The 24,331-nt window shown below is 34.9% G+C and overlaps 3 protein-coding genes across 4 annotated transcripts; all 3 read left to right on the forward strand.

Annotated features, from left to right (window-relative positions):
* Positions 1-534: 534 nt before the first annotated feature.
* Positions 535-6,140, forward strand: LOC111714164 (uncharacterized; the record flags this gene model as incomplete). 2 transcript variants are annotated; one of them, XM_023489213.1, is given in 9 exon segments in its annotated part: positions 535-576; positions 956-987; positions 1,845-1,913; positions 1,995-2,052; positions 3,815-3,868; positions 4,144-4,187; positions 4,545-4,613; positions 4,685-4,745; positions 5,849-6,140. In XM_023489213.1, coding segments are annotated over 9 exon segments (617 nt in total), but the record flags the coding sequence as incomplete, so codon positions are not given.
* Positions 6,141-18,497: 12,357 nt separating this feature from the next.
* On the forward strand, positions 18,498-20,655 carry LOC111714160 (uncharacterized). The gene is made up of 2 exons (XM_023489209.1): positions 18,498-18,730; positions 19,652-20,655. Exon 2 carries the CDS (start codon positions 19,654-19,656, stop codon positions 20,653-20,655), a length of 1,002 nt encoding a protein of 333 aa, XP_023344977.1. The 5' UTR covers positions 18,498-18,730; positions 19,652-19,653.
* A 2,322-nt stretch (positions 20,656-22,977) lies between these two features.
* Positions 22,978-23,979, forward strand: LOC111714161 (uncharacterized). The gene has a single exon (XM_023489210.1). The coding sequence runs from the start codon at positions 22,978-22,980 to the stop codon at positions 23,977-23,979; it is 1,002 nt and encodes a 333-aa protein (XP_023344978.1).
* Positions 23,980-24,331: the final 352 nt, after the last annotated feature.

The raw sequence follows: 24,331 nt of genomic DNA on the forward strand, positions 1-24,331 counted from the left end.
ACTAACCATAGCAAGGGTTCCTGCACTGGACGATATGTGTACTGGTATAATCAGGCATATTCTTCAGGTACAATCTTTTCTTACTTTGATTGACTTAAAGGTTCTGTAGATGTAATTTTAAGTATCCTCCTTTTCTAAATTAGCATGTCTGATAAGCAACGGAGTCCTTAAATCCTCTGTCTAATCATTGATATCAGCGATATCTATTTATAAATTTGGCTTGTCTGTTTGTTTGTTTGTTTGTATCCAATAATCTCAAAACGGCTGAACCGATCGGGTCCAATTTTTTTGTGGGACAAAATAATATTATTAAAATTTAAATTCTTAAATTAGAAAAATATTTTGATTTTTATCATACAAACACCTTATTATAGTGATTTTTAAAGAATACACTTTAAAAGTGATTGTATTCGGAAATTCAAGTGGCCCATCGTTAAGATTTTTTTCTCTTTAATTTTGTATTTTGTATTTAAAGCAGATTTTTCATTATTATTTCGTTGATTTTTAAAACTTTCACTTTATAATATTTTATAGGAGACTATTCAATAGGAGATAATTCAGTAGGTGAAGGCTCAGGTAAACTATCTAAATAAAACAATTTTAAACTTTAAACATACTAACAACCTACCCTGGTTAGGCGGGTCCAAACTGCATAGTAAATTGTGATTGCTTATTTGTAATATTTCATGCTTTGTAGTTGAAGAAAAATATGAAAGAATGAATGAACATCATACAGAGATATCGTTTTAAAGAAACGTTTAAAGGGACTGTGGGTGGAAATTTAAGTGACCCTCCATTTTATGAGTGCAATGTACGATTTAAAACTCTAATCTTATATTCACTCTTTTTTTGTATTTTGTATTTAACAAAAATGGTTCTCTTTTTTCGTAGATTTAAAAAAAATTTCCATTTAGAAAATTTAATTTAAATCCATAAACCTAAACTTTATGTTTAGGAGATGATTATGCATTAGAAGACGTACTTGCAGTGAGTTCACTTTTTAAAAATAGTTACTTTTTTATACAACAGCTCCTCTTCGTTTACTTGTACATTTTTAATTTGATAAAATCTTGTCAGAAATCCAAAAATAGTTAGAAAATTCGTCTTCATTGTATTGATATCAACGCCAACCCCTGTATCAACAAGTATTTATCTAGTATTCACTACATTTTATCAACTATTATTTACTACATTATATCAACTAGTATTCACTACATTATATCAACTAGTATTCACTACATTACATCAACTAGTATTCACTAAATTATATCAACTAGTATTGACTACATTATATCAACCAGTATTCACTACATTATATCAACTAGTATTCACTTTATTATATCAACTAGTATTCACTACATTATAACAACTAGTATTCACTACACTATATCAACTAGAATTCACTACATTACATCAACTAGTATTCACTACATTATATTAACTAGTACTTACTACATTATATCAACTAGTATTCACTACATTATATCAACTAGTATTCACTACATTATATCAACTAGTATTCACTAAATTATATCAACTAGTATTGACTACATTATATCAACCAGTATTCACTACATTATATCAACTAGTATTCACTACATTATATCAACAAGTATTCACTACATTAAATCAACTAGTACTCATTACATTACATCAACTAGTACTCACTACATTATATCAACTAGTATTCACTACATTATATCAACTAGAACTAGTATTCACTACATTATATCAACTAGTATTCACTACATTATATCAACTAGTACTCACTACATTATATCAACTAGTATTCACTACATTATATCAACTAGTATTCCCTATTTAGACCATTATTAATTTTTTAGTTACTCACAAAGCCTGAAACTCTAAGCGCTGCTGGTGATATACTAAGTAGTGTTATCGAATCTGGAAAGGTACTCAATGAAAAAAGTAAATTTAGATTCCCCCCCTCACCCCCCAAAAAATCACGATTTTTAAAAACTACTTTTTTGAAGGCTGGAGATATTGCAAACCTCGCCGTGGAAGCTCTTGGCGCTGTCTTAAAGCCTAAAGGTTCAATTTAGAAATTAAAAGTGTTAAAATCTATCATTTTCTAGTGTAGTCGGCGTAATATATTTCAATACAATGAAGACGACTTTCTATATCTAGTTGGATTTACTACCAAGCTTTCAAACAGTTGAATTGGATACACATAAAATGGAAAAAAAAGAGAAAATCTGCAATTTGAAAAGTTAGAGACCAAAACATAAAATAAAAATGTCGTCTTCATTTCATTGATAAAAACGTCAACTACTGTATCTAAACAACAGAATTGGTTATTATTAGAGATATAAATTTGTCAATGTCATCCATGTCCTATTTTTGTTATCATTGAAAGGGGTTTTTCCCATTAAAACACACTATGCCAAGGAGCAGTGCTTTAAATCACAGTACAGGGAGGAGAGGATTCAGCGTTGACGCAGACTGCCCTCCCCATGTACACCAGAGCCCGAAATTTAAAAGAGTATCGTTCAACAAAACCCTTGAGTATCCTTTTTGGGGTCTTAACATTTTGTAGATTTTGAGATGAGAGAAAATGGAGAATATGAAGAAACAAATATTTCATAACAAGAATATTGATATCCACAAAACTGCCTAATCCCATTCGTAAAACCCGGGTTTTAAAACTGGTTTTCATAATGATACCCTGTCTTAAGTTTTGGGCTCAGACGGGCTTTACTTATCATACAGCTGGATTTTACTGTACAATTCAAGTTAATTAATCAATAGAGATGGAGATTTTGGGATTATTGTAAATGTTGTGGACATTATTGTCTGCATATCAACTTTACTTAGCGGGTCAAATGGATCCAGGGGGAGGAGACGTGGCTAGGTCTGGGGGTCGTTCATTTCTTCATCGTTTCTGAAGCAAGAAATGCATGAGTCACTTTTGTAGAGAAACCACTATAAATGAAAATAATCAGTTTTCAAAATGGGAAACATGGATATTTAATGCAAAACTTGTTTAGACAAAGCTTTGAAGGGCATTGTTGTGAATCAGAATTGAAATTATGTCTGCAGTCAGTTTAAACCTCACAATTAATTCTATTTTAATTAAACTGCTTTGTAGGTTTGTGAACTTTGAAGAAATGAAAAAAAGATATTTATAAAATGATGTTTATAGGAAGATAATATAAGGTTTTAAAAATTCTGCCTCTAAAACCAAGAATCCTAGGTTCTATTTTCAATAAATCTCCAGAAGTAATAAATGAGCCCCCCCCCCTGCATGCCCCCCCTCTTGTGCGCCCGTGTATTTTCTAACCCTCAGTATATTTGTCCCAAAAGCAGCGTGAAAGAAAAAAAATTCATGTACAATAGATATTTGAGTATAAAGAACGAAACAAGGTTGGAACTATTCTTGACAAAGAAGGGAACAGAATGGGGATGGAACCGTTCTCCACTAAGAACACAAAGAACAGAGTGGGATTGACCGTTCTTTGACTAAGAACACCAAGAACGGAACGAAACAGAATGTGTATGGAATAATTGGAAAAAGAACAACAAGAACGATCTAGGGAAAAGGCCCTTGTTCTAGAACAGAACAAAACGATTAAAAAGTCGGACATACCCAGGCCTAGACATAGCTCGTACTTATTCTAAGTTATCATGAACAAAAAAATATTTTCTTTCTTTAAGCCCAATGTGCATTTATACATGAACGTCGCGGCCCTTCGCTTCTTCAACCCGTCACATTCCGACTTGTCAGACGCTGGTACAAGTCAACCCTGAATCCTGTCTACCTGATCCGTGTTTAAAATTTAAAAAAAAACTTTAGACGGAGGAGCTGGAGGTGCTGGTGCTGCCCCTCCGCCAGCTGGAGGAGCTGGAGGTAGAGATGGGCGCTTTCGGCCTTTTACATTTAATTCATTTATTGTTTGTAAGCGACCCATTTCGTTAGTTTTTTTTAGTGTTAAAAAAATGACTTTGTACGCTCTCAAAATTATTGTTTAAATCGTTTGTCTTTGTTTTTTGGTATGTTTTAACAACCATATTTTTTTTTCGTTTCTCTCCACGGTCCAAGTTGTTCATTCATTGTTTTTTTTCTGAATGCCACCATCGTATACGAAAAATTTCGTTCACAAAAATGATGCCCATCTCTAACTGGAGGAGCCGGAGGAGATGATTATGCATTGAACGACTTACTTGAGGTTAGATTTTTTTTATTAAAAAAACACATGCTAGACTTTCAGCTGTTCAGGACGCTTTTCGCTCTTTTTCCTATTTCCAATTTAAGCTTTCAAATGTTGCTTTACACTTAATATTTTTAATTTGTCTGAAATTTTTAAAGTTTTGTCTATTCAAATTGGCGCATTTTCAAGAATAACAAATGTTAACATTTTTCTCAGATCAAAATTTTTCATTTTGATAGTACAAAACCATCCCTGGGGTTAAGTGAGTACTGAGTATTTGAATCCTATTGGTTCGGCCGTTTTGACGTTGATCGGGCACAAACAAACAGACACACATGCAAAGTACACATTTAGATCATATTATTTTTTTTTCAGGTCGCCACCAAACCTGAAACTCTTAAAGGAGCTGCTGATGTTCTTGGTGCAGTGGTTGAATCTGGAAAGGTACCCAATCTATCAATGAAAAAAGTTAATTTTGAAAATATCAAAAGCAAAGATTCTTTTTTTTTCGTCAGGTTCCAGATCTTGTAAATTTTGCCGTAAAGGCTCTTGGAGCTCTGCTGAAGCCTGCTGAAGGTTAAAATTGAAAATCAAAATTAAAAGCAGTGTTAAGGATCCATTTAATTTTGATACGGATCTGGATCCTGGATTCTGGATCCCCACTGGAAAAAATGAATTCGGATCTAAGTCATGAACGTTTTTTTAAAAACTTACTGAATTTTTTTTTTCTCTTTTTTTATTTATGTTTATTCTAAAACTTGAGGAACCATTCAGAAATAAGAAAATTCTTAAAATCTTGTTTTTCAACAGTTCAGATTTGGGTTTCAAGATCAAAATATTTTTAATTGCGGTTTTTGTTTGATATTTTGCCCCTCTGATACGAATCCGCATAATATTACGGAATCGGATCCAGAAAGCCAAAATGTTGCGGAATCGGATCCGGATCCATAAGCACTGATTAAAAGTGTTAAAATCTATTAACTTCAATTATCTAAACAATAAAATTATTTATTAGAATACCGATGTGATCTGTGTCACATATTTGTTATAAGTTGTTTTGTTCTATATCTAAATATTCGAAGCAAAGGGACAGTGCTTTGAACTGCATGTTGGGTTGGGCCGTTTACAACTCGTAGAAATCTAAATGGAAGAAATTTACTGAAAAATCGCCTGATCGTTGCATACATGCATGCATTCTTGATTTGGAATCGTACTGTCAATTCAACTGTTGACAAAGATATTAGTAAAGATGTAAGAAATATCAAAGATTTAAAAAAAACAGGCAAAGATTTTAAAAAAAACAGGCAAAGATTTTTAAAAAAGGCAAAGATTTCTAAAACAGGCAAAGATTTCTAAAAAGGGCAAAGATTTCTAAGACAGGCAAAGATATCTAAAAAGGGCAAAGTTTTCTAAAACAGCCAAAGATTTCTAAAAAACGCAAAGATTTCTAAAAAGAGCAAAGATTTTTAAAAAGGACAACGATTTCTGAACAGGCAAAGGTTTTTAAAACAGACAAAGATTTCTAAAAAGGGCAAAGATTTCTAAAACAGCCAAAAATTTCTAAAGAACGCAAAGATTTCTAAAAAGGGCAAAGATTTCTGAACAGGCAAAGGTTTTTAAAACAGACAAAGATTTCTAAAAGGAGAAATATTTAAAAAAAATAGTTTGTATTATTATAGGGGGAGCTGATAAAAATGTTGAAGAAGCTGACGTAAATCCTCCAATTCCTCCTGTAACAGGTGGAAAGCGCGGGAACTCTGGAAATAGAGGAGGTAAAAATGCTCCTGATACTCCTGATGCTGCTGATGCTGCTGATGCTGCTGATAACCAGGACGGTTCTGGGGAGGGTTCCGGTGCTAATGCATAGAATTCTAAAGAAGACCGGGGCACGAAACTCTCTGAATTTCTCGTGAACCTAATGTAATTTTAATTATATAAATATAAATATATATTAGCTGATTGTTCTGTTTATTCTTGTTTAGTCAATAACTACAGGTCTACAAGTACATATATATATATATATTGTCAGGGGGATAATCACCCCCTGGGGAGAAAGGGGGGGGGGATACCTTCACCCTTAATGGAGGTAGGGGAAGTCCTTCCCATATTGACCTTTTGAGGGGGGGGGGGTTATAACCTTTATATCCTTAATAGAAGGGAAATCATGCTATTTCATAAAAATAGTTTTAAAACATTACTTTTTTATCTTCATTATCTTTTTATCTTTTTTAGAGATGAATGTTTTTAAATACCAGTTTTGTTAATGTTTTTTATATACAAAAAAATGTTGAAAAAAAACTGCAGGAAATCAGACAACTGTATGTACAGAGTTATCCACAAAGGATGAGACTTCAGAGACGACTGTGCAGAATCTACACTGTCTGTTTCGTTATATTCATGATTCTCTGCAACTAAAAGCATCTTCGTTCCTTGACAAATTATATTATAAGATGTTTAAAAACTGCATTTAAGACAGAAGACTTAATTTAACCTTTGGATCGTCATATTTGAAAAGGTTTATGTCGTCTTTACAGTCTCATCCTTTGTGGGTAACCCTGTAGTTGAACTTCCCCTTCAGTTTGACTGAGAGCTCACAAAAGAAGTATTGCAATTAGTATTTTATAATTTATCTATTTTTCATAAATTTTGACCTCAGAATGATATTCCAGGATTTAAAGGCTTAAACTAAATAAATATATCTCCCATGACATTTTTGGGAATAAAATTCATCTGGAAAAATGGAAACTCTATCATAGACAATTTTTTATCCATCATCATATTCTTTCCATAACAGGGGTGTATATTATTCAACCTCCCCCTTGGAGGGAAATAATCCTTATAAAACATTTAAAATGGGACTATAACTCCTCTACAGGCACGTTTTTCTATACTTTTTTCTCAAAATTCATTTATTTTCCCCTAAAATCATTTCTTTCCCCCTTAAATCATTTATTTTCCCCTAAAATCATTTATTTTCCCCTAAAATCATTTATTTTCCCCTTAAATCATCTATTTTCCCCTAAAATCATTTATTTTCCCCTAAAATCATTTATTTTCCCCTAAAATCATTTATTTTCCCCTAAAATCATTTATTTTCCCCTAAAACCATTTATTTTCCCCTATGTACCATTTATTTTCCCCTATATATCATTTATTTCCCCCTAAAACCATTTATTTTCCCTTATATACCATTTATTTTCCCATTTACATAATTTATTTTCCCCTGAAACCATTTATTTTCCCCTATATATCATTTATTTTCCCCTAAAACCATTTATTTTCCCCTATATACCATTTATTTTCCCTTAAAATCATTTATTTTTCTTTATAATCTTTTTTTTCCCCTAAAACCATTTATTTTCCCCTAAAATCATTTATTGTTCGCTAAAATCATTTATTTTCCCCTAAAATCATTTATTGTCCACTAAAATCATTTATTTTCCCTAATTATGGAATAAACCCCTGCAACATTTTTTAACGCTTCGCGCAGACAAGCATATTTTTTTGGGGAAAAAAATCCAAAAAAAGGGGGAAGGGGGGAGGAGACTTTTTTTGAGAAAATATGGAACTTGGAAATTTCTAAACCTGACTAAACTTGTTTAACTTAGTTCTACCGAGCTCCTCAATCCAAAGTTGAGTCTATGGGTTAACAAATTAACAAACAAGGAGTATTATATAACTATTGATACAAACTAATTTAGAATTTTAAAACCAGGAAAAGAACCAAGTTCTCTACTAAGTTCCCCCATCTATATTCGTGGCAAATCGGTCTATGAGTTCATGACATCATGAGTTCATGAGTTCAAGAGTTCATGAGTTCAAGAGTTCATGAGTTCATGAGTTGTGATCAGACAAACAAACAAACAAAGATCGGACAAACAAACAGAGATTGTTATAAATTTGCCTGTAAACTAAGTTTTCTCTATAAATGTCAACCCACTCAATTAAGAGTTGGTAAACCAAACTAAGAACATTACTGTAAATCTACCAAGTTCAAAGTTTGAGGCAAATCGGCAAAAGGGTTCATGAGCTGGGCTCAGACCAACAAAAAAACTTTATATACTTGCTTGGAAACCCAGCTTTTTCTGGAGTTTTCTCTAAAAGTCAAATCACTCAAATTTAAAAACCATCAATTTAGAAGAAGTACCCATAACAAAATTTGAGACAAATCGGTCCAGGATTCATGAGTCATAATCGGACATACTTGAACTTTTACGAACACTCCCTTTAAACTCTTTATTTGACCCTTTAAATAAATCTTCCCGCCCCCTTTATATAAATCCCCGCCTCCCGCTGTTCCATTGCAGTTTATATTAATATCCAGCTGTGGTTTTATATTAATATATCATGCTATATAGTACACAGTTATATAATTAGACAAATAACAATATCAATCTAAATATTTTTATAACTTCCGCCATAAAAAAACTTTATCGCCAAAAATCCCAAGAATTTTTATAAACATCTTAGACTCGAATAAAAAGGTTTCACTGTCAACTCAAGGGCGGTTTTAGGTTTTAAGACAAGAGGGGGGGGGGGGGTAAAAAATATATTGGCGCGAAGAGCAAAAAATTTGTTTTTATTTACCGTCTACAAAAATTACAGTTTATTTACAGTATAGAGTGGGCAAATGTCTTTATAATCCATTTATTTATCTAATAATGATATAAAAAAATATTATTGATTAAATAATATACATTAACGTTATACATATCATACCATATTAGTCTTATGAAGTGAGAAGTATTTTTTATTTCCCGCTATATTGTTCTTGCTAATTTTCTTACAGGAGACTGCAATAGTCAGCTTTTAAAATGATTAACATGGATATATATCTAATTTATGTCTAAGAAAAATCTTAAGACAAATCCTTGTTATTCGGTCATTAGCTTCTCTGTATGGAGGGTTACTTGACATAATGCTTACAGTCCCTTTAAACAAGATTTTCAAGTTATCCTTCAATCAAAAAAGTGTCGTAAACGATTCTCAAAATCAGTAGATTTTTAGAATTTGGATACTTTGCCAGTCTGGAGTTGCCAGGTATATACCTAGTTCCCACCGACAATTTGCCAGGCAGAATTTTACCATGTGACAAAGTTGCCAATGGACGGTTTGCCAGTTAACAATTTGCTATGTAAAAAGTTTGCCATGTGACCATTTTGCCAGGTGATTATTTTGCCAGTTGACAGTTACCCAGTTCACAATTTTGCCAATTGAAAAATTTGCCAGTTCACATATTTGTCAGTACTTCATCACTCTATAAAATATAACCTCGTTGGTTCAAATCAAATACCATTTGGAATGCTTTTAATTTCTGAGTGGCAATAAAGTACAAAATGCCAAATTGTTCACTGTTAAAGTGTGAAGTGTTAAATTGTAAAATAATTCTCAACTGGCAAATTGCCACCTGGCAAATTGTCAACTGGCAAATTGTAAACTGGCAAAATTGTCAACTGGCAAATTATCAAATGGCAAAATCGTTAACTAGCAAATTGTCTACTGGTAAGTTATTAACTGACAAAATCGTTGACTAGCAAATTGTCAACAGGCAAAATCATCAACTGGCAAATTGTCACCTGACAAAGTTTAACTGGCAACTATGTCACGTGGCATGGTGTCAACTGGCAAAGTGTTGTCTGGCAACTTTGTCTCTTGGCAAAGTTATTATATATCAAAGAGCTGCCTGGCAAGTTAATTCATGGTAAGCTTAACTCTAGCGAAGAATCTTACATTGATTTTTATTTGATCATAAAGAACTTTGTTATCTATGAAACCATATATATATTTCGGAATTTAAATTTTAATTTAGTAGTAAAACAAGAAATATGGAAATAAATGACAGATAATGATTTTTTTTTTATGAAAAATCATTTTGAAACCCTTTGTTCTGCTACTAAAATATATCTTAGTACTCTCTTCAGGAATGCGAAATACAGAATTAAACATTTTTAATTTGTTTAAAAAAAGAGTACTTTCGAATAAAAATAAAAAAAATCTTTAAATAACTGTAAGATTATGTTTAATATTTAAATGTACAAATGTTTTTAATATCATGGCTTTAAATTACGATGAAGCTGAATTTGAAATTACAGTGTGGAATTCTCAGAAATACAATGAAATTACATTTAGTGAGTATAATTTAGTTTTTGCATTAATAACAGTCTACAATCCAGCAATGTAGATCAACTCAACAAATCCCAGCTTTTCTTCCCCCCCCCCTTCTCTTCCCTTCCCTTCCCTTCCATCTACCCCTCCTCTCCCTCTTTCCGAGCCGCTAGCTACCCCCTTGCCCCTGTTTGATATTTGTAAACCAGGAAAATTTTCGTTTTATATAAAATATTAAGATAAGATATAGTTTATTGCTAAAAATACACGTACAAGTTATACAGGCCAAAAATCTGGAACTATTTTTATATTGTTTACTTTATGCATGTATTATTGTAATTAGGTGGAGATTAGCTATTTGCTGTTTAGGGTATTATCCCCACCTAATTAATATTAAAACGTTTACAATATGATTAATATTACTAGGTTTTGAAAGTTTACAATAAGTTAGGGATTACTAGTTAAATTTTGAGACACTGAGGTTCAGCATAACAAAATAGTTAATTTTTCAGTTTTAAAGTTTAGTAACAGAATAAGATTAAGCATTTACAAAAATCTACAAGATTTTATATTCATTTTTTGCAAGAATAAAAAATGATTGAGTTTGAATAAAATAAAATATCTTAAAGGAATTTTTATAAATAAATATTTCCAATTTCTACTTCTGGAATCAAGTAATGAACATCTGAAGATCAATGTTTGTAATTTAAAAACTGATGATTTACAATTATGGTTTCTTAACAATAGTGATTTGCGTATTTCAGCTGCAGAATTTAACAGTTTTTAACATAAAACAACGACTTTTTCTTCTAATTAATGATTAAACAAGGACATTTTTAGAGCCTCAATTTTAGATCCTGTTTTTTGTGTTTCTCAAATATAAACGTCGTTACGTTAGGTCGTTTTTAATTTTTGACGATCGGTAATGATCGCTAACGACCGTTAACGGTAGTTACCGACTATCCTAAGTAAAAATGCACAACAAATCTTGCCTAAAACATTAAGGCAAAAATATGATTAGGTATTTTGAATAAACTGAATATTCATTTCCCGCCTTGAATCACGAAACGCGAATGGAAATAGAAATTTGCTCCAACGAATGCAAGAAGATTTAATTTCCTTCAAATTTTAATGCATTTTCGACTTTTTAACATTTAAGGTTGAAAAATGATGCTGAAGGGTTTTTACAAGATTTTGAACTGAAAACTCTGCTCCCAAGTCTATAATTTGCAATATTTTTGCAATATTTTTGCACAGGATGACGTTGCATGCAGATTTTGAGGTTGGGAGTTTGAAAAATGAAATGTGCAATATCTTCTACATTTAGATACAGACACACTGTTATTAAACAATGGGGAGGATTGAGGGGGGTTGGGAAGGGAGCGGAAGTAAAAGAGAAGAGGTGAAAGTGGGGAGGGGGAGGACAAAAAGAAAACTAAACTAGAGAAACAGTAGAAAAGAGGAAAGAGGATTTTATTTTGTAATATTGTTTGTTCAATGTACTACATAGTACATACTACATATATTGAACATTTTATAAAACCTAATGTGATGATAATTTACATAGATACTAGGAAACTTAAAGGTATATTACATTAATAGGAAACTGGGAATATATTACAAACTAGGATACCATGCTATACCAGGCTGGACGCCAAGATATTATTTGTGTAGGGAGCGCCCCCCTGAAAACCCCCTTTTTTGAAAAAATATAGATTTTAACTAATTATAACTATTCGATCATATACACAATTCCATATAGCAAGTGTTAATAAATTATTTATGTAATTTTCTTAAGTGGACTCATCAGACACTTCCTCTAAATACTGTGGTGTAAGCTTCAATGGTTGAAAAAATATCCATATTTTCAAAGAAACGATACGTATTTTATAATTATAAATAATGATATCAAAGATATATTTACACTGAAGTCAGTATTGATTTTTAATGAAACTTTTTTAGTTAAGAGCAAAAGTGAGATTTTAAAGTATTTTTAAAGTTTTTTGTAATACTAGTATATATAGGACGCCAGGATTCTTTTACTAGCTATATATAGGACACCAGGATACTATTACTAGATATATAATAGGAAGCCAGGATACGATTACTAGGTATATAGGACGCCAGGATACTATTACTAGGCATATAATAGGACGCCAGCATACTATTACTAGATATATAATAGGAAGCCAGGATACTATTACTAGGTATATAGGACGCCAGGATACTATTACTAGATATATAATAGGACGCTAGGATACTATTACTAGCTATATAGAACACCAGGATACTATTACTAGAGATATAGGACGCCAGGATACTATTACTAGATATATAATAGGACGCTAGGATACTATTACTAGGTATATAGGACGCTAGGATACTATTACTAGATATATAGGACGCCAGGATACTATTACTAGATATATAGAACACCGGGATACTATTACTAGGTATATAATAGGACGCCAGGATACTATTACTAGAAATATAGGACGCATGGATACTATTATTAGATATATAGGACGCCAGGATACTATCACTAGATATATAGGACGCCAGGATACCATTACTAGGTATATAATTGAACGCCAGGATATTATTACTAGATATATAGGACGCCAGGATACTATTACTAGATATATAATAGGACGCCAGGATAATATTATTAGATATATAGGACGCCAGGATACTATTACTAGATATATAGGACGCCAGGATACAATTACTAGATATACAATAGGATGCCAGGATAATATTATTAGATATATAGGACGCCAGGATACTAGCAATAGTACACCAGATGATATTAATTAAAATTAAAATTAAAATGTCATTCTAAGAATACTCTTTAACTTAATCTTCCGCACGTTTTGCGTGTTTTAACTGTTTCATGTTTGTGTTGAGAATTCTGCTTTATAAGTGAACATGATAATTTTAATCATTAGGTTTAATCATGAATATGAGAATTGTGGAGGAGTCAAGAATATATATATATATTTATATATACATGTGTTCAAATGGTAAAAATGCCCTACTCCATAAAGGTTTCTCGCACCCGTATCTATCCAGGAACAATTTAGTTTACTTATGTCAGCACGAACACTTGCTTAGCTATCAATCAGGACACAAGCTTTTAATCGATCAATGCCAGACCAAAGGACACTATCAGCTATCAATGTCTACACAGACACAAGCACGTAATCAATCAATGCCAAACCAATGGGCACAATCACCTATCAATATCTACAGGGACATAAGCATGTAATTGACCAATGCCAAACCAATGGGCACGATCAGCTATCAATGTCTACAGGGACACAAGCATGTAATCAATCAATGCCAAACCAATTGGCATGATCAGCTATCAATGTTTCAAGGGACACAAGCAATTAATTGACCAATGTCAAACCAATGGGCACAATCAGCTATCAATATCTACAGGGACATAAGCATGTAATTGACCAAAACCAAACCAATGGACACAATCAGCTATCAATATCTACACTACTTGTTACGCGAGCCATGCTCCGTGTATGAAGTCTATTTGATGCCCCTGTGAATTCCTGAGTTTTCCCTGCGAATCTGTTCAGAACGTATTGTGAAAAACTAGTTTTAGAAGCTGCTTACAGACTGACTACGCAGGCGCAAGATTTCTCGCGTGGGAGTGGGCAGTTTCTATCTTAGTATATATTTATTTGTCTTACAAGTTCGTCTATTATTAACCGTGCTAAAAATTCTAGGATCACTGTGGTAATTATTCCTTATATATATGTATGCATATCGTTTGTTTATGTTATGATTGATATTTATAAATGTGATTTGTTGGTTCCTTGCCACACTTTTTTAATGCCTGAGTTGATTTATTTGTTGTATTTGTATGATTTATCACTCTAAGCTTTTTCTGTGGGTTTATTAAACTTATTTAGATTGAAGTCTCGGAGAAATAAACGTTCGGAACCTTATTATTATCCTTTGTTATGGAGAGCGTTGAGAAGAGGAAGGCTTACAATCCTATCTTGAGAAATACCGCACGGTACTTATAAAGAGTTCATTAGGTCTTTAGGAAAATCGCTAAGTAGCGAAACATTCAATCGCAACCTTGTAGGGTACCGGTTAACTAATTGAGATTTAGCAAAAATTTCTCGTCGCCGCTATATTGCCTGAATTGGAAAATATACGGACTGATGAAGGAATAAGCTTACAAGGAAGCTTTATTAAACTGAGATCCTTTAATAGTCCTAACTCTTATCATTTATTAGATCTATATCTAGTAAATTGAGACGGGACATTTAGTTGAATTATAAACTGGATTTGTTTCTCGTTGTCAGTATATTGGCCAAATTGGAAAAATATAGTGAAGGACTGAGTGAACAAATTCTAAGTTATGAAATTGAATGTTAATGAAATGTTCGTGATTGGATGATTGGATGAAAGCAGTTTACCTGAGATTTATGATCCACCGTCAGTACCTTCTTGGTCAATATCTTGAAGGGACGAACACTGGACTATACCAAGAGATTTAATTTATTGAGCTATTCCCTCACTGTTAGTGTATTTGCCAGATAGGAAAAATATATTAAGTGAGTGAGGAGAATAACTCTGCTTTGAGATTAATTGATAAATCCTGAATGTTGTTGATCATGGATGACAATTAATTGAGTCTAATTTATTGAGCTATCTCTCATCCTTGATATATTTGCCAGTTCGGAAAAATATGTTAAGTGACTGAGCGGGATAACTCTATTATTTGAGATTAACTTGATAATCCCTACATATCTTCGTGGTTTGATGTGATAGGACGATAAACTGTTGGATTTGGGCTTAATTTTAACATACTTAATCTTCTATAAATGCCAGATTGGAAATTTATGGGGAAACGTTTTTAAGTGTGGTGAAATTTGTTGAGCTCATTTCCTAATTTGCCATGCGGGGCGCAGGGAGAAGAAGGTCTACATCAGAAGGGGAAGGGGATAGACTGAGCAGTACCTTAAATTTACCTGAAGCCGCAAGATTTAACCGATTTGAGAATATTGATCCCAATAGATATGCGTCTACTCCTCAGATTAATGTTACGGGGTTTATTGATGATAACATTGAAAGCAGCAGGGGGACGCGGTTTGAATCAAGAATCCGTACTAGATCGAGGGCTGTTTCAAACGCTATTGATGTAAAACTGAGAGATGATTTGTCCCAACTTAGAAATGAGATAATTAAGTGGGGGGAATCGGCATGCTCTGTTCAACAGATGATGAATGTTATTGAGGCTAATCATAAGACATTTTTGGGGAATATTGAGCTAAAAATCTCAGAAGTTTTAGTAACTAAAGGGGATTTAGTGTTGGTGGGAGAACTGGGGAATCTCAAGGATAGATTGAGTGGAATCCGGAAGAGAGCCCGGCAGATATCCAGGGATTGCTCAGGAGTACACCCCCAGCAGGATGAACATGTACCAGTTCAGGAGGCTGGTAGTGAAAGAAATCAGGAGATAATGATGAGAAGTTGTGATCTGGATTACGTGTTCCATAACGAAGAACCCATAGAGAGATCATCACCGTACAGTGTTGTGTCTGCACCTGCTTACAGGGGAGGAGAAACTCTAGGTGAATCCAGGAGTAGTGAAGCAGTGGTAGGATCGAGACCTGTAGCATCAGGACTCGGATCTACTAGGCCAAACACACCGCAGGGTTTACAGTCATACAGCGCTACAAATCGGAGAGAGAGATCTAAAAATCGTGTTCAACCAGAGATCATTCTATCCAGCCCAAGAATAGATGTTGATTTGCAACCTGATGGTGTCCGTTCTAGAAGTGCAGGAATGGGTGGTTTAGGGTTTGTCCAATCAGACTCTGTTCTGCCTAGCCTAAATACTCCCAGGGTTCTGCAACCTGAAGGAGTAACCATCCGGAGAGCGTTAGATCTGGACCTGAACAGATCTTTAGAAGAAGTAATATCAAGACTGTCTGCAGAAGGATTGAATGCTGATAGTCAGAAGGATCAATGGGTAAGATTGATGAATAAACCCCAGAGTATTGTTGAGGAGAAGGTTAACAACATCATCAGTGGGATGAGGAAGTTATCCACAACAGTGCATGGAGCGGAAGCTATGTATTTGGAGCTACAAGATAAGATTGGGATCCTGGAGAACAGTAATTCCAAGATTTGGGAGAGACTGGATCTGGAGGATCAGAGGTTTGATAGGCTAGAGGCTAGAGTACACAATCTGGATACTAAGCTGGACGAGAAGGTGGAGATGATCCAGGATTGGTTTGCACACATCTCTGCTCAAGTACACACGGATGTTCCTGCAGAGCTTGTCAATTCCATTCAAGAAGTGATTGCTGATAGTTCTCCGGGTCTAGCTGTGAACAGGATGAGAGAGGAGCTTGATGAAATCAGAGATTCATTGGATTCCAGCAGGCATGTGACAGAGGGATTGAGAGGATTAGTAGTGGACTTATCGGATCAGATAGTGAATAATTCTATGCAGAACACGCTGTGTGAATCCCGAGTGCAGGAGACGGACTCCAGATCCTTTGAATCCCATACCAGAGAGAGAGAGATCTTGTGAGGAAGAGTATTGAGCGAGCCAGGAAACAACTCCAGCAAATTGTAATTGCAGACCTAGGGATGAACCCTGTGGATATATCTCTGAAAATGATAAATATGTTATGTAGTGAGTAAAAATCAATGTTTTCTATTTGTGCGTAATTTTGCATATTTTTTTCTCTTTTCTTTTGGAAACCTGTATTTCCAAAAAAAATTTATTTAAACAAATTTTAACTACACCATTTATATATGTATTTACATCTTTGTGTGTGAATAAATCTTTATAATATAATAATAATACATACTAATCTACTTCTACACGATCACAAGATCCAGCCCGAGTGTTGGTACTTAAAGTTTACAGGACCGACCGACTTCCTTGATTATGTATTATTTATTTTATCATTATTGTTCCTTGGTTATTTTCATTAACTTTAATTTGTTCAAATTTTATTGGCTTTGATGTTTCATCTCTGTTCTAGTTTTAGTCTAAACTACGAAATGTACTTTTACTGTTGGATTCCATATAAAAATTGAATTTTTTATCTTAGATTATTTTTAGACCCTCGGATTGTTGTGACTTATGAGTACTGAGATTACCTAGAAATAATCGAAACCCTGGCCTTTCTAAATTCTATAAATTCTTTCAACATGTTAGTCTCTCATAATGGGATATTTTTTATTTCTCTTATGCCTAAACTTTCTGTTAAAAGAGCTGTAAGCAGAAATTCAGTTCCCCTCTGTGCCTACTGCTCAGAGGTGAACTTTTAAAACGGTTGAGTGCTCCATATGTTTTTCTCTGACTTGTGTTTAAATTGTTAAAAAACCAGTATGCCCGCTCGCGTATAGTGTAAACTCAGCACTGTTGATGTTACTTTTATTTTTCGAATAAACGATGTCTCAAAAAACTGGGAATAAGGGTCTACAGACTCGGTTGTAATCGGATTTTCAAGATAAAGCCCACTTTTTATATCATACATACAATTTCCGATTCAATAAGTCCAATTTTAGGCTTGTAGATATAAAAGTAATAATTATATAGGCAACTAGAGAAAATTAAAAATAAAAGATAAACTCAATTTTCACAATTTTATATTCAAGGTTAGGTTACAGTTTATTACAGTGCAATTGTTATTTTTATGTCTACAAGCCTAAAATGGGGCTCATTGAGCCGGAAATTGTACAGAGATTTAAAAAATGGTCTCAATTTTGAAAATCTGATAAAAAACGAATCTGTAGACCCATATTATCCGCTTTTATAGACACCCTGCAGTGTGATAATGGATGTTCATGAGTGGATGATTGGATGAAGTTGCCTGAGATTATGATCCATCGACTGTACCCTCTTGATCAATATCCTGAGGTGACAATCACTGGATGATAACAAAGAATTTTCTTTCTTATTTATTGAACTATTCCCTCGCTGTTAGCATGTTTGCCAGTTAGGAAAGATACGTTAAGGGAGTGAGGGGAATAACTCTGCTTGAGTTCAATTAATAAATCCTAAATGCTCATCCTTGATATATTTGCCAGATCGGAAAAATATGTTAAGTAGTTGAGCGGGATAACTCTATTTATTTGAGATGAATTGATAATCCCTACATGTCTTCGTAAATTGATGTGATAGGGCGATAAATTGTTGGATTTGGGCTAAATTTTAACCGACTNATCGTTGTTTAGGCTACTGACAAGAATTGTCTAGATAGGATAAACAAGTTGAAGACGACTTCTGGACTAGCCTCTGCTCCCAATTATATACTGCTATTGCTGTACGCGGCCCGGTCCTACATGTGTACTGCACGTGTACCTTACTTACTCTCTACCTGTGTTCACCTTTCTCTCTTACACTCAGTCTACCTTCAACCTCCCAGAGTTATCCTACTACTTTCTGCTATTCTTCTCAGAAGGAGAGTATTATTTTATAACAGCGTTATTAGCTAAGTTTATTCTTCTACACGCCTAATGCTTATTTTACTTTTATTCAGTCCAGTATTTTCTACCAATCTTTACAGTGACGATTTAAATTTTAACACTGCTCTGCATAGATATTTTTTCTCTACGAGGTTTAACTTTTGGTTTCGTTACTTTCTCCTTTAAACCTGATTTCACCTTTACGAGATCCTTACTACTTCTTTTACAATTGCTTTATTATTTTGACTTATAATTTCAATTGGTTGGCAACTCCTTTTTTAATTAGTACTTATTATTTTACTAGTTCCATTTACAATTATTTTATTATTTTGACTTATAATTTCAATTGGTGCTTAACTTATTTTTACTATTTATTTGATTTCTATATTGTTACTTTATTAATGTTTCGACCATCTAGAATTTAACTTATGAATATTTATTATTATTTGATAACATCTTATGCATTATTTTATCTTTACTTTATGAATATTTACTGTTATTTGTTAGCATTTTATTTTAACGTTTATTTTGCATCAATATTTTCTTTTATACATTTAAATTTTTTCCTGTGATTCGACCATCTAACTTATAATTTTAAGTACAGTTAATATATTCCAATAATGTTTATTGTTCCTATTCTATACTAATTTCAGTTTTTTAATTTACTTTTGGAAACTTTTTACGGCATCCCGAAGGACAGTCATTAGCATTCATTAATTTATTCTTACTTTAATTGTTTAAATGTTTCATCAATTAATCCTTTGTACTACTTGGTTCATTAATGTACTCTTACTTTTATTAGTATATAATTTTTCATTTAGAAACTCTTACTTTCAAACTTCTCTCTATTAATTCAACTAATTTATTTCCTAATTTACTTATTTATATTTCTTTCTTTCTAACTCTTCCTTTTTCAGTCATGCCTCCAGCTCGGACGGTAATCCGTAGCAACACTGGTTTCTCTGATCCGGCGGATCTCTCTCTACGAGTACTCAAAGATCTCTCAGTCGACACTGTCGACGATTTCGGCTCAGTGCTCCTTTCCAGCGTCAACTGGAACAAGAAGACGTTAGGCTGCCTGTCAGTCTCTCTCTCGGCAGACAACCTCAGAGTAGACGAAGCCTCGTTCCACCTACTTGGCAGTCTCTGGGACAATAAATCATTCCATGCGGCTTCCTTCTGGACTACAGTCAACCCTACTCAGTTAACTTTATCTATACCAGACCTCTCTATTTTCACGTTCCCTCCTGGTACACTTTGCTCCAGCTATCTATCTTCTGATGATTGTCAGTTCAGTTTCTCTCAAAATGGTCAAGTAGTTCCTCCTAACCTATACCAAGCAACCGGCTTGTCAGCCTTCTGCCTCAGATTGTTCGTGTATCCGACTTCTGACAGCTACGCTAAAGTTATCATCCTAATCTATCCTTTCCCTTTAACGGTTTTAGCCAGTAACCCTCTCTACCTGGACCAGAACTTTCCAGGCCTGAAACTAGCAGACTACGAGTTCTCCTTAGCCCCACCTGCTCTACTCTCCCCTATCAACGATACCTGGGGGTTTCCCCTTGCCCCAGCAGTGTTCCCTGGAGCCGAGTGGAACGAGGACTCTAGTGTTCCGTCTGGTTTACGACTACGTATTGCTTTATCACAGCTGCTCAGGTCACCTATCCTCCCAGAAATTAAGGCCAACGTCACTGGCCTTAAACAGCGCTACGCAGTTTTACTTGAGAAGGGTCCTAGTGCTATCAAACCTAAGTTCCCAACCCTGATCTGGCCCCCAGCTACTACAGTCCCGCCTACAGCTCTGCCTGCTCAAGGTCGGTTTATTATTGCTAGCTTTCTTAACTTTATTGTTACTCCTAACTTTAACTCATTCAAACTTTACAGGAGCCAATGCACTAGGATGGGATCAGAAGAAGTTTGAGAACATACCTGCTCCATCTATAGACTCGGAGACGGGATGGATGGACGCCATTTCTCCGGAGAAGATTATTCATGAAGTACTTGAACATTCTTGCTATTTGATGCAGACTATCAAGATTGGGAGTTCGGAGGCACTGGTGTTCTTTGACAGAGGAGCGAACATACACATTATAGATGGCTTACTGGCAGAGAAAGAAGGATTGCAGAAAGTTTCAAGTAACCCTACTAATCTCACTGTGGTAGGCGGCAGTAAGGTTAGATCAAATCATGGTACGTTTAGATTCAACCTAGGACCTGGAGAAAGAGGAGAGTATCATGAAGTAGTGTGTGTAGGCATGGATGACGTCACCAGAGGTTTTGGAACCTATGAATTGACGGAGATTTGTCAACAGTACCTGGATCAAGCCAAGGACGAGGAGAAGGATGTAGTTCTTCCAGAGAAAGTGGGCGGTTCTAAGGTTCATCTTTTGCTGGGAATAAAGAACACAAACTTGGATCCTGTGATGATAAAAGTACTGCCGTTGGGAGTAGCTGTATATTTAAGTCCTTTTAAAGATGTCAATGGCTCAAGAATAATTTTTGCTGGACCACACAAATCCTTCACCACAGTAAATGATGAGAAGTATCCTGAAATGTCAAATGCTGTTTTTTTAATAAGGGAGCGGATAATGGAGAACTTAGATGATGAGGTAGAGCAGCGCTGTTATGCAATAAGAACAAATGAGAAACTAGGTCTAACAGTGAACCCACATCCTATAACTAAGGAAGATATTATAGATTGTAATGGGGAAGTAGAAGACGATCTTGAATCAAGCTTAGATGATCATCAAAGGTTGAATTCAATCCTGGAGTCTCAGGGGAAGGCGTGCAGGGTGCATATGGAGCAAGAGGCCTGGAGATCATTTCAACGATTCATCAAGAAGGAGGTAAACTCAGGGAGTGTAAGTGGGTCAGCGGGGGAGTGTAATTCTCCAGACCGTAGATCCAGTACAGCCCTGGGTGAAGATGGAGTAGATCAAGATGAGGAACCAGGGAGTGTGATTGTAAACACGGGGGAGTGCAATTCTCCAGATCATGTTATCAGCACAGCCCTGGACAAGGAAAGTTTTGGACTGTTCAAGTCAAAGGTTCCAATGGCAAAGTTCAGAAATGCAATGGATGATGAAGACTCTGAAGAAGGAGGAGGTTTTAGGTGTGCAGAATGTTCTAAATGTTTAAACTGCAAAACTTGTAGTAGGCGTACTGCAATCTCTCTCAGAGAAGCGAGAGAGCAGCAGCTGATTGAGGAGAGTGTCAAGATTGATGTGATCAACAAGAAGGTTACAGTGAACTACCCTTTCCTGAAGAATCCAGTTGAGTTCCTGACAGCAGTCCACAGCAACCCGAGTAATTACAGTCAAGCGTTGAAGGTCTACAAAACTCAGTGTAAAAAATCAGAGATTGTCAAGGATGGAATGAGGAAGGTGCACAAGGATCTGGTGGAGAAGGGTTTCGTGATCAAGCTAGAAGATATGCCTGAGGACAAGAAAGGGTTAATAATGAATGCTGAGTTCAAACACTTCAATCCTTGGAGGTTGGTGATGAAGATGGACTCAGTTACAACGCCGGTGAGGATGGTGGTCGACCCCTCCATGACCAGGATGAATGAGATATTGGCAAAAGGAGAGAACAGAATTGGCCTGATTTTCAATATAATGGTAAGGTGCAGATGTACAGAATTTATCTGGAGCTCAGATATCAGCAAGCTGTACAATCAACTGTACATGGATGATCCATCTCTACCATTCTCCTTGTTCCTGTACGGGGAAGAGTTGGATAAGGAAAAGGAACCAGAGGTCTGGGTCATGGTCAGAGCATGGTACGGGATAGTTAGTACTGGAGGGCAAGCAGGTTTTGCACTGGATAAACTGACAGAAATGCTAGCAGGAAAATATCCAGGGGCCTACAAGAGCTTGAGAGAGGATAGGTGATATCAAAGGATACCGTTATAATTCGGGCATTTAACTCTTTAATTGCAGGCTCACTTATAAATTACGTAAACACTCCCTTTAATCCTCAATTGGAATAATGAAAAAATATATTATTAATTAAATAATTTAATAATTCTTTGGGCAGTTAAGTATTTCAGTCATAATTTTGGTCTAATTTTAGAACGATTTAAAAACTTTGAATTTTAGTGGAAAAAATATGTAAAACTTACGCAATGATGTAATTTGTGTTGGCTCGGTTTAACAGTTTTTGTTTAATATACGCAAACTTTGCATATGTTGTAAAACCAGTTCAGTGTCACTAGGATGAGATGAGAAACTTAACTGACGCTTTGATGGGTGATATTTTATCTGGAGAGGATTCTAAGCAGAAAAGGGAAGAACAGATTGAAGCAGTGCAGGAAGTTCTGAAGAGAGGAGGTTTTTCTTTAAAATTTATCGTAAGGAGCGGAGAAAAACCATCTGAGAAAGCAAGCACGGATGGAGAAACCATGAAACTACTAGGATATAAGTGGGACCCGGAGAAGGATGAACTGTCACCAGGGATCGGAGAACTGAATTTGAACAAGAAACTCAGAGGAGAACGTAAACCAAACCTAGAACCAGTCAAGACCAGATTAGATGCAGAGAAGGTACTGAGTGGAGTCAAATTAACCAGGAGCCTGATAGTTGGAAAAATATCAGAGTTATTTGATCCGTGTGGTTTTTTTGAGCCAATAAAACTTCAAATGAAGCTGCAAACAAGTTCATTGAAAGGGAAGGAATGGGATGAGGTTCTCCCAGCTGAAGACCAAGAGAAATGGAGAGAGATTCTCAAGAGTTATGTCAACCTGCCTGAGATAATTATACCAAGGTTCTGCCTACCAGGTGAAAAAGAGGAGAAATCAAAAATTCGACTGATTTGTTTAGCAGATGCAGCGGAATTTGCAGGGGGGGCGGCTGTGTATGCCGGGGTGGAAACCAGCCCAGGCATGTGGTCGTGTTCTCTCCTAGCCGCTAAATCAAAGCTGATGAAGGAAACCATCCCCAGGAACGAGTTATCAGCGATACTACTGTGCGCAGAATTGGCTTTCATGGTTAAATCTTCCTTGGGATCAGAGGTAGGAGAGGTGATTTACTTGACTGATTCAACAATTGCTCTGAGTTGGTGTAGTAGCGAAACCATCAAGTTGAGGTTATTTGTGTACAACAGAGTCATGACAATCTTACGATTGTTAGAATGGACTACCGGAACAACGGAAGAAGTTTTATTTCATATAGATGGGTCTCAGAATTTGGTGGATTTACTGACAAAGGAGCACGATATAGGGATAGGAACAGTGTCTAGACAAACCTAGATAATATTAAACGTAGACAATATTAAACCTAGACAATATTAAACCTAGAAAGTATTGAACCTAAACAATATTAAACCTGGACAAAATTAAACCCGGACAATAATACACCTAGATAATATTAAACCTAGACAATATTAAACCTTTAAGGTATTAAACCTGGACAATATTAAACCTGGACAATATTAAACCTAGACAATATTACACTCAGAAAGTATTGAACCTAGATAATATTAATCCTAAAAGGTTTTGAACCTAGACAATATTAAACCTAGACAATAGTAAATCTAGAAAGTATTGATCCTAGACAAAATTAAACCAGACAATATTAAACTTAGACAATGTTAAACCTAGA

Source organism: Eurytemora carolleeae, unplaced genomic scaffold, assembly GCF_000591075.1.
Source record: "Eurytemora carolleeae unplaced genomic scaffold, Eaff_2.0 scaffold1424, whole genome shotgun sequence".
NCBI classification, from domain to species: domain Eukaryota; kingdom Metazoa; phylum Arthropoda; class Copepoda; order Calanoida; family Temoridae; genus Eurytemora; species Eurytemora carolleeae.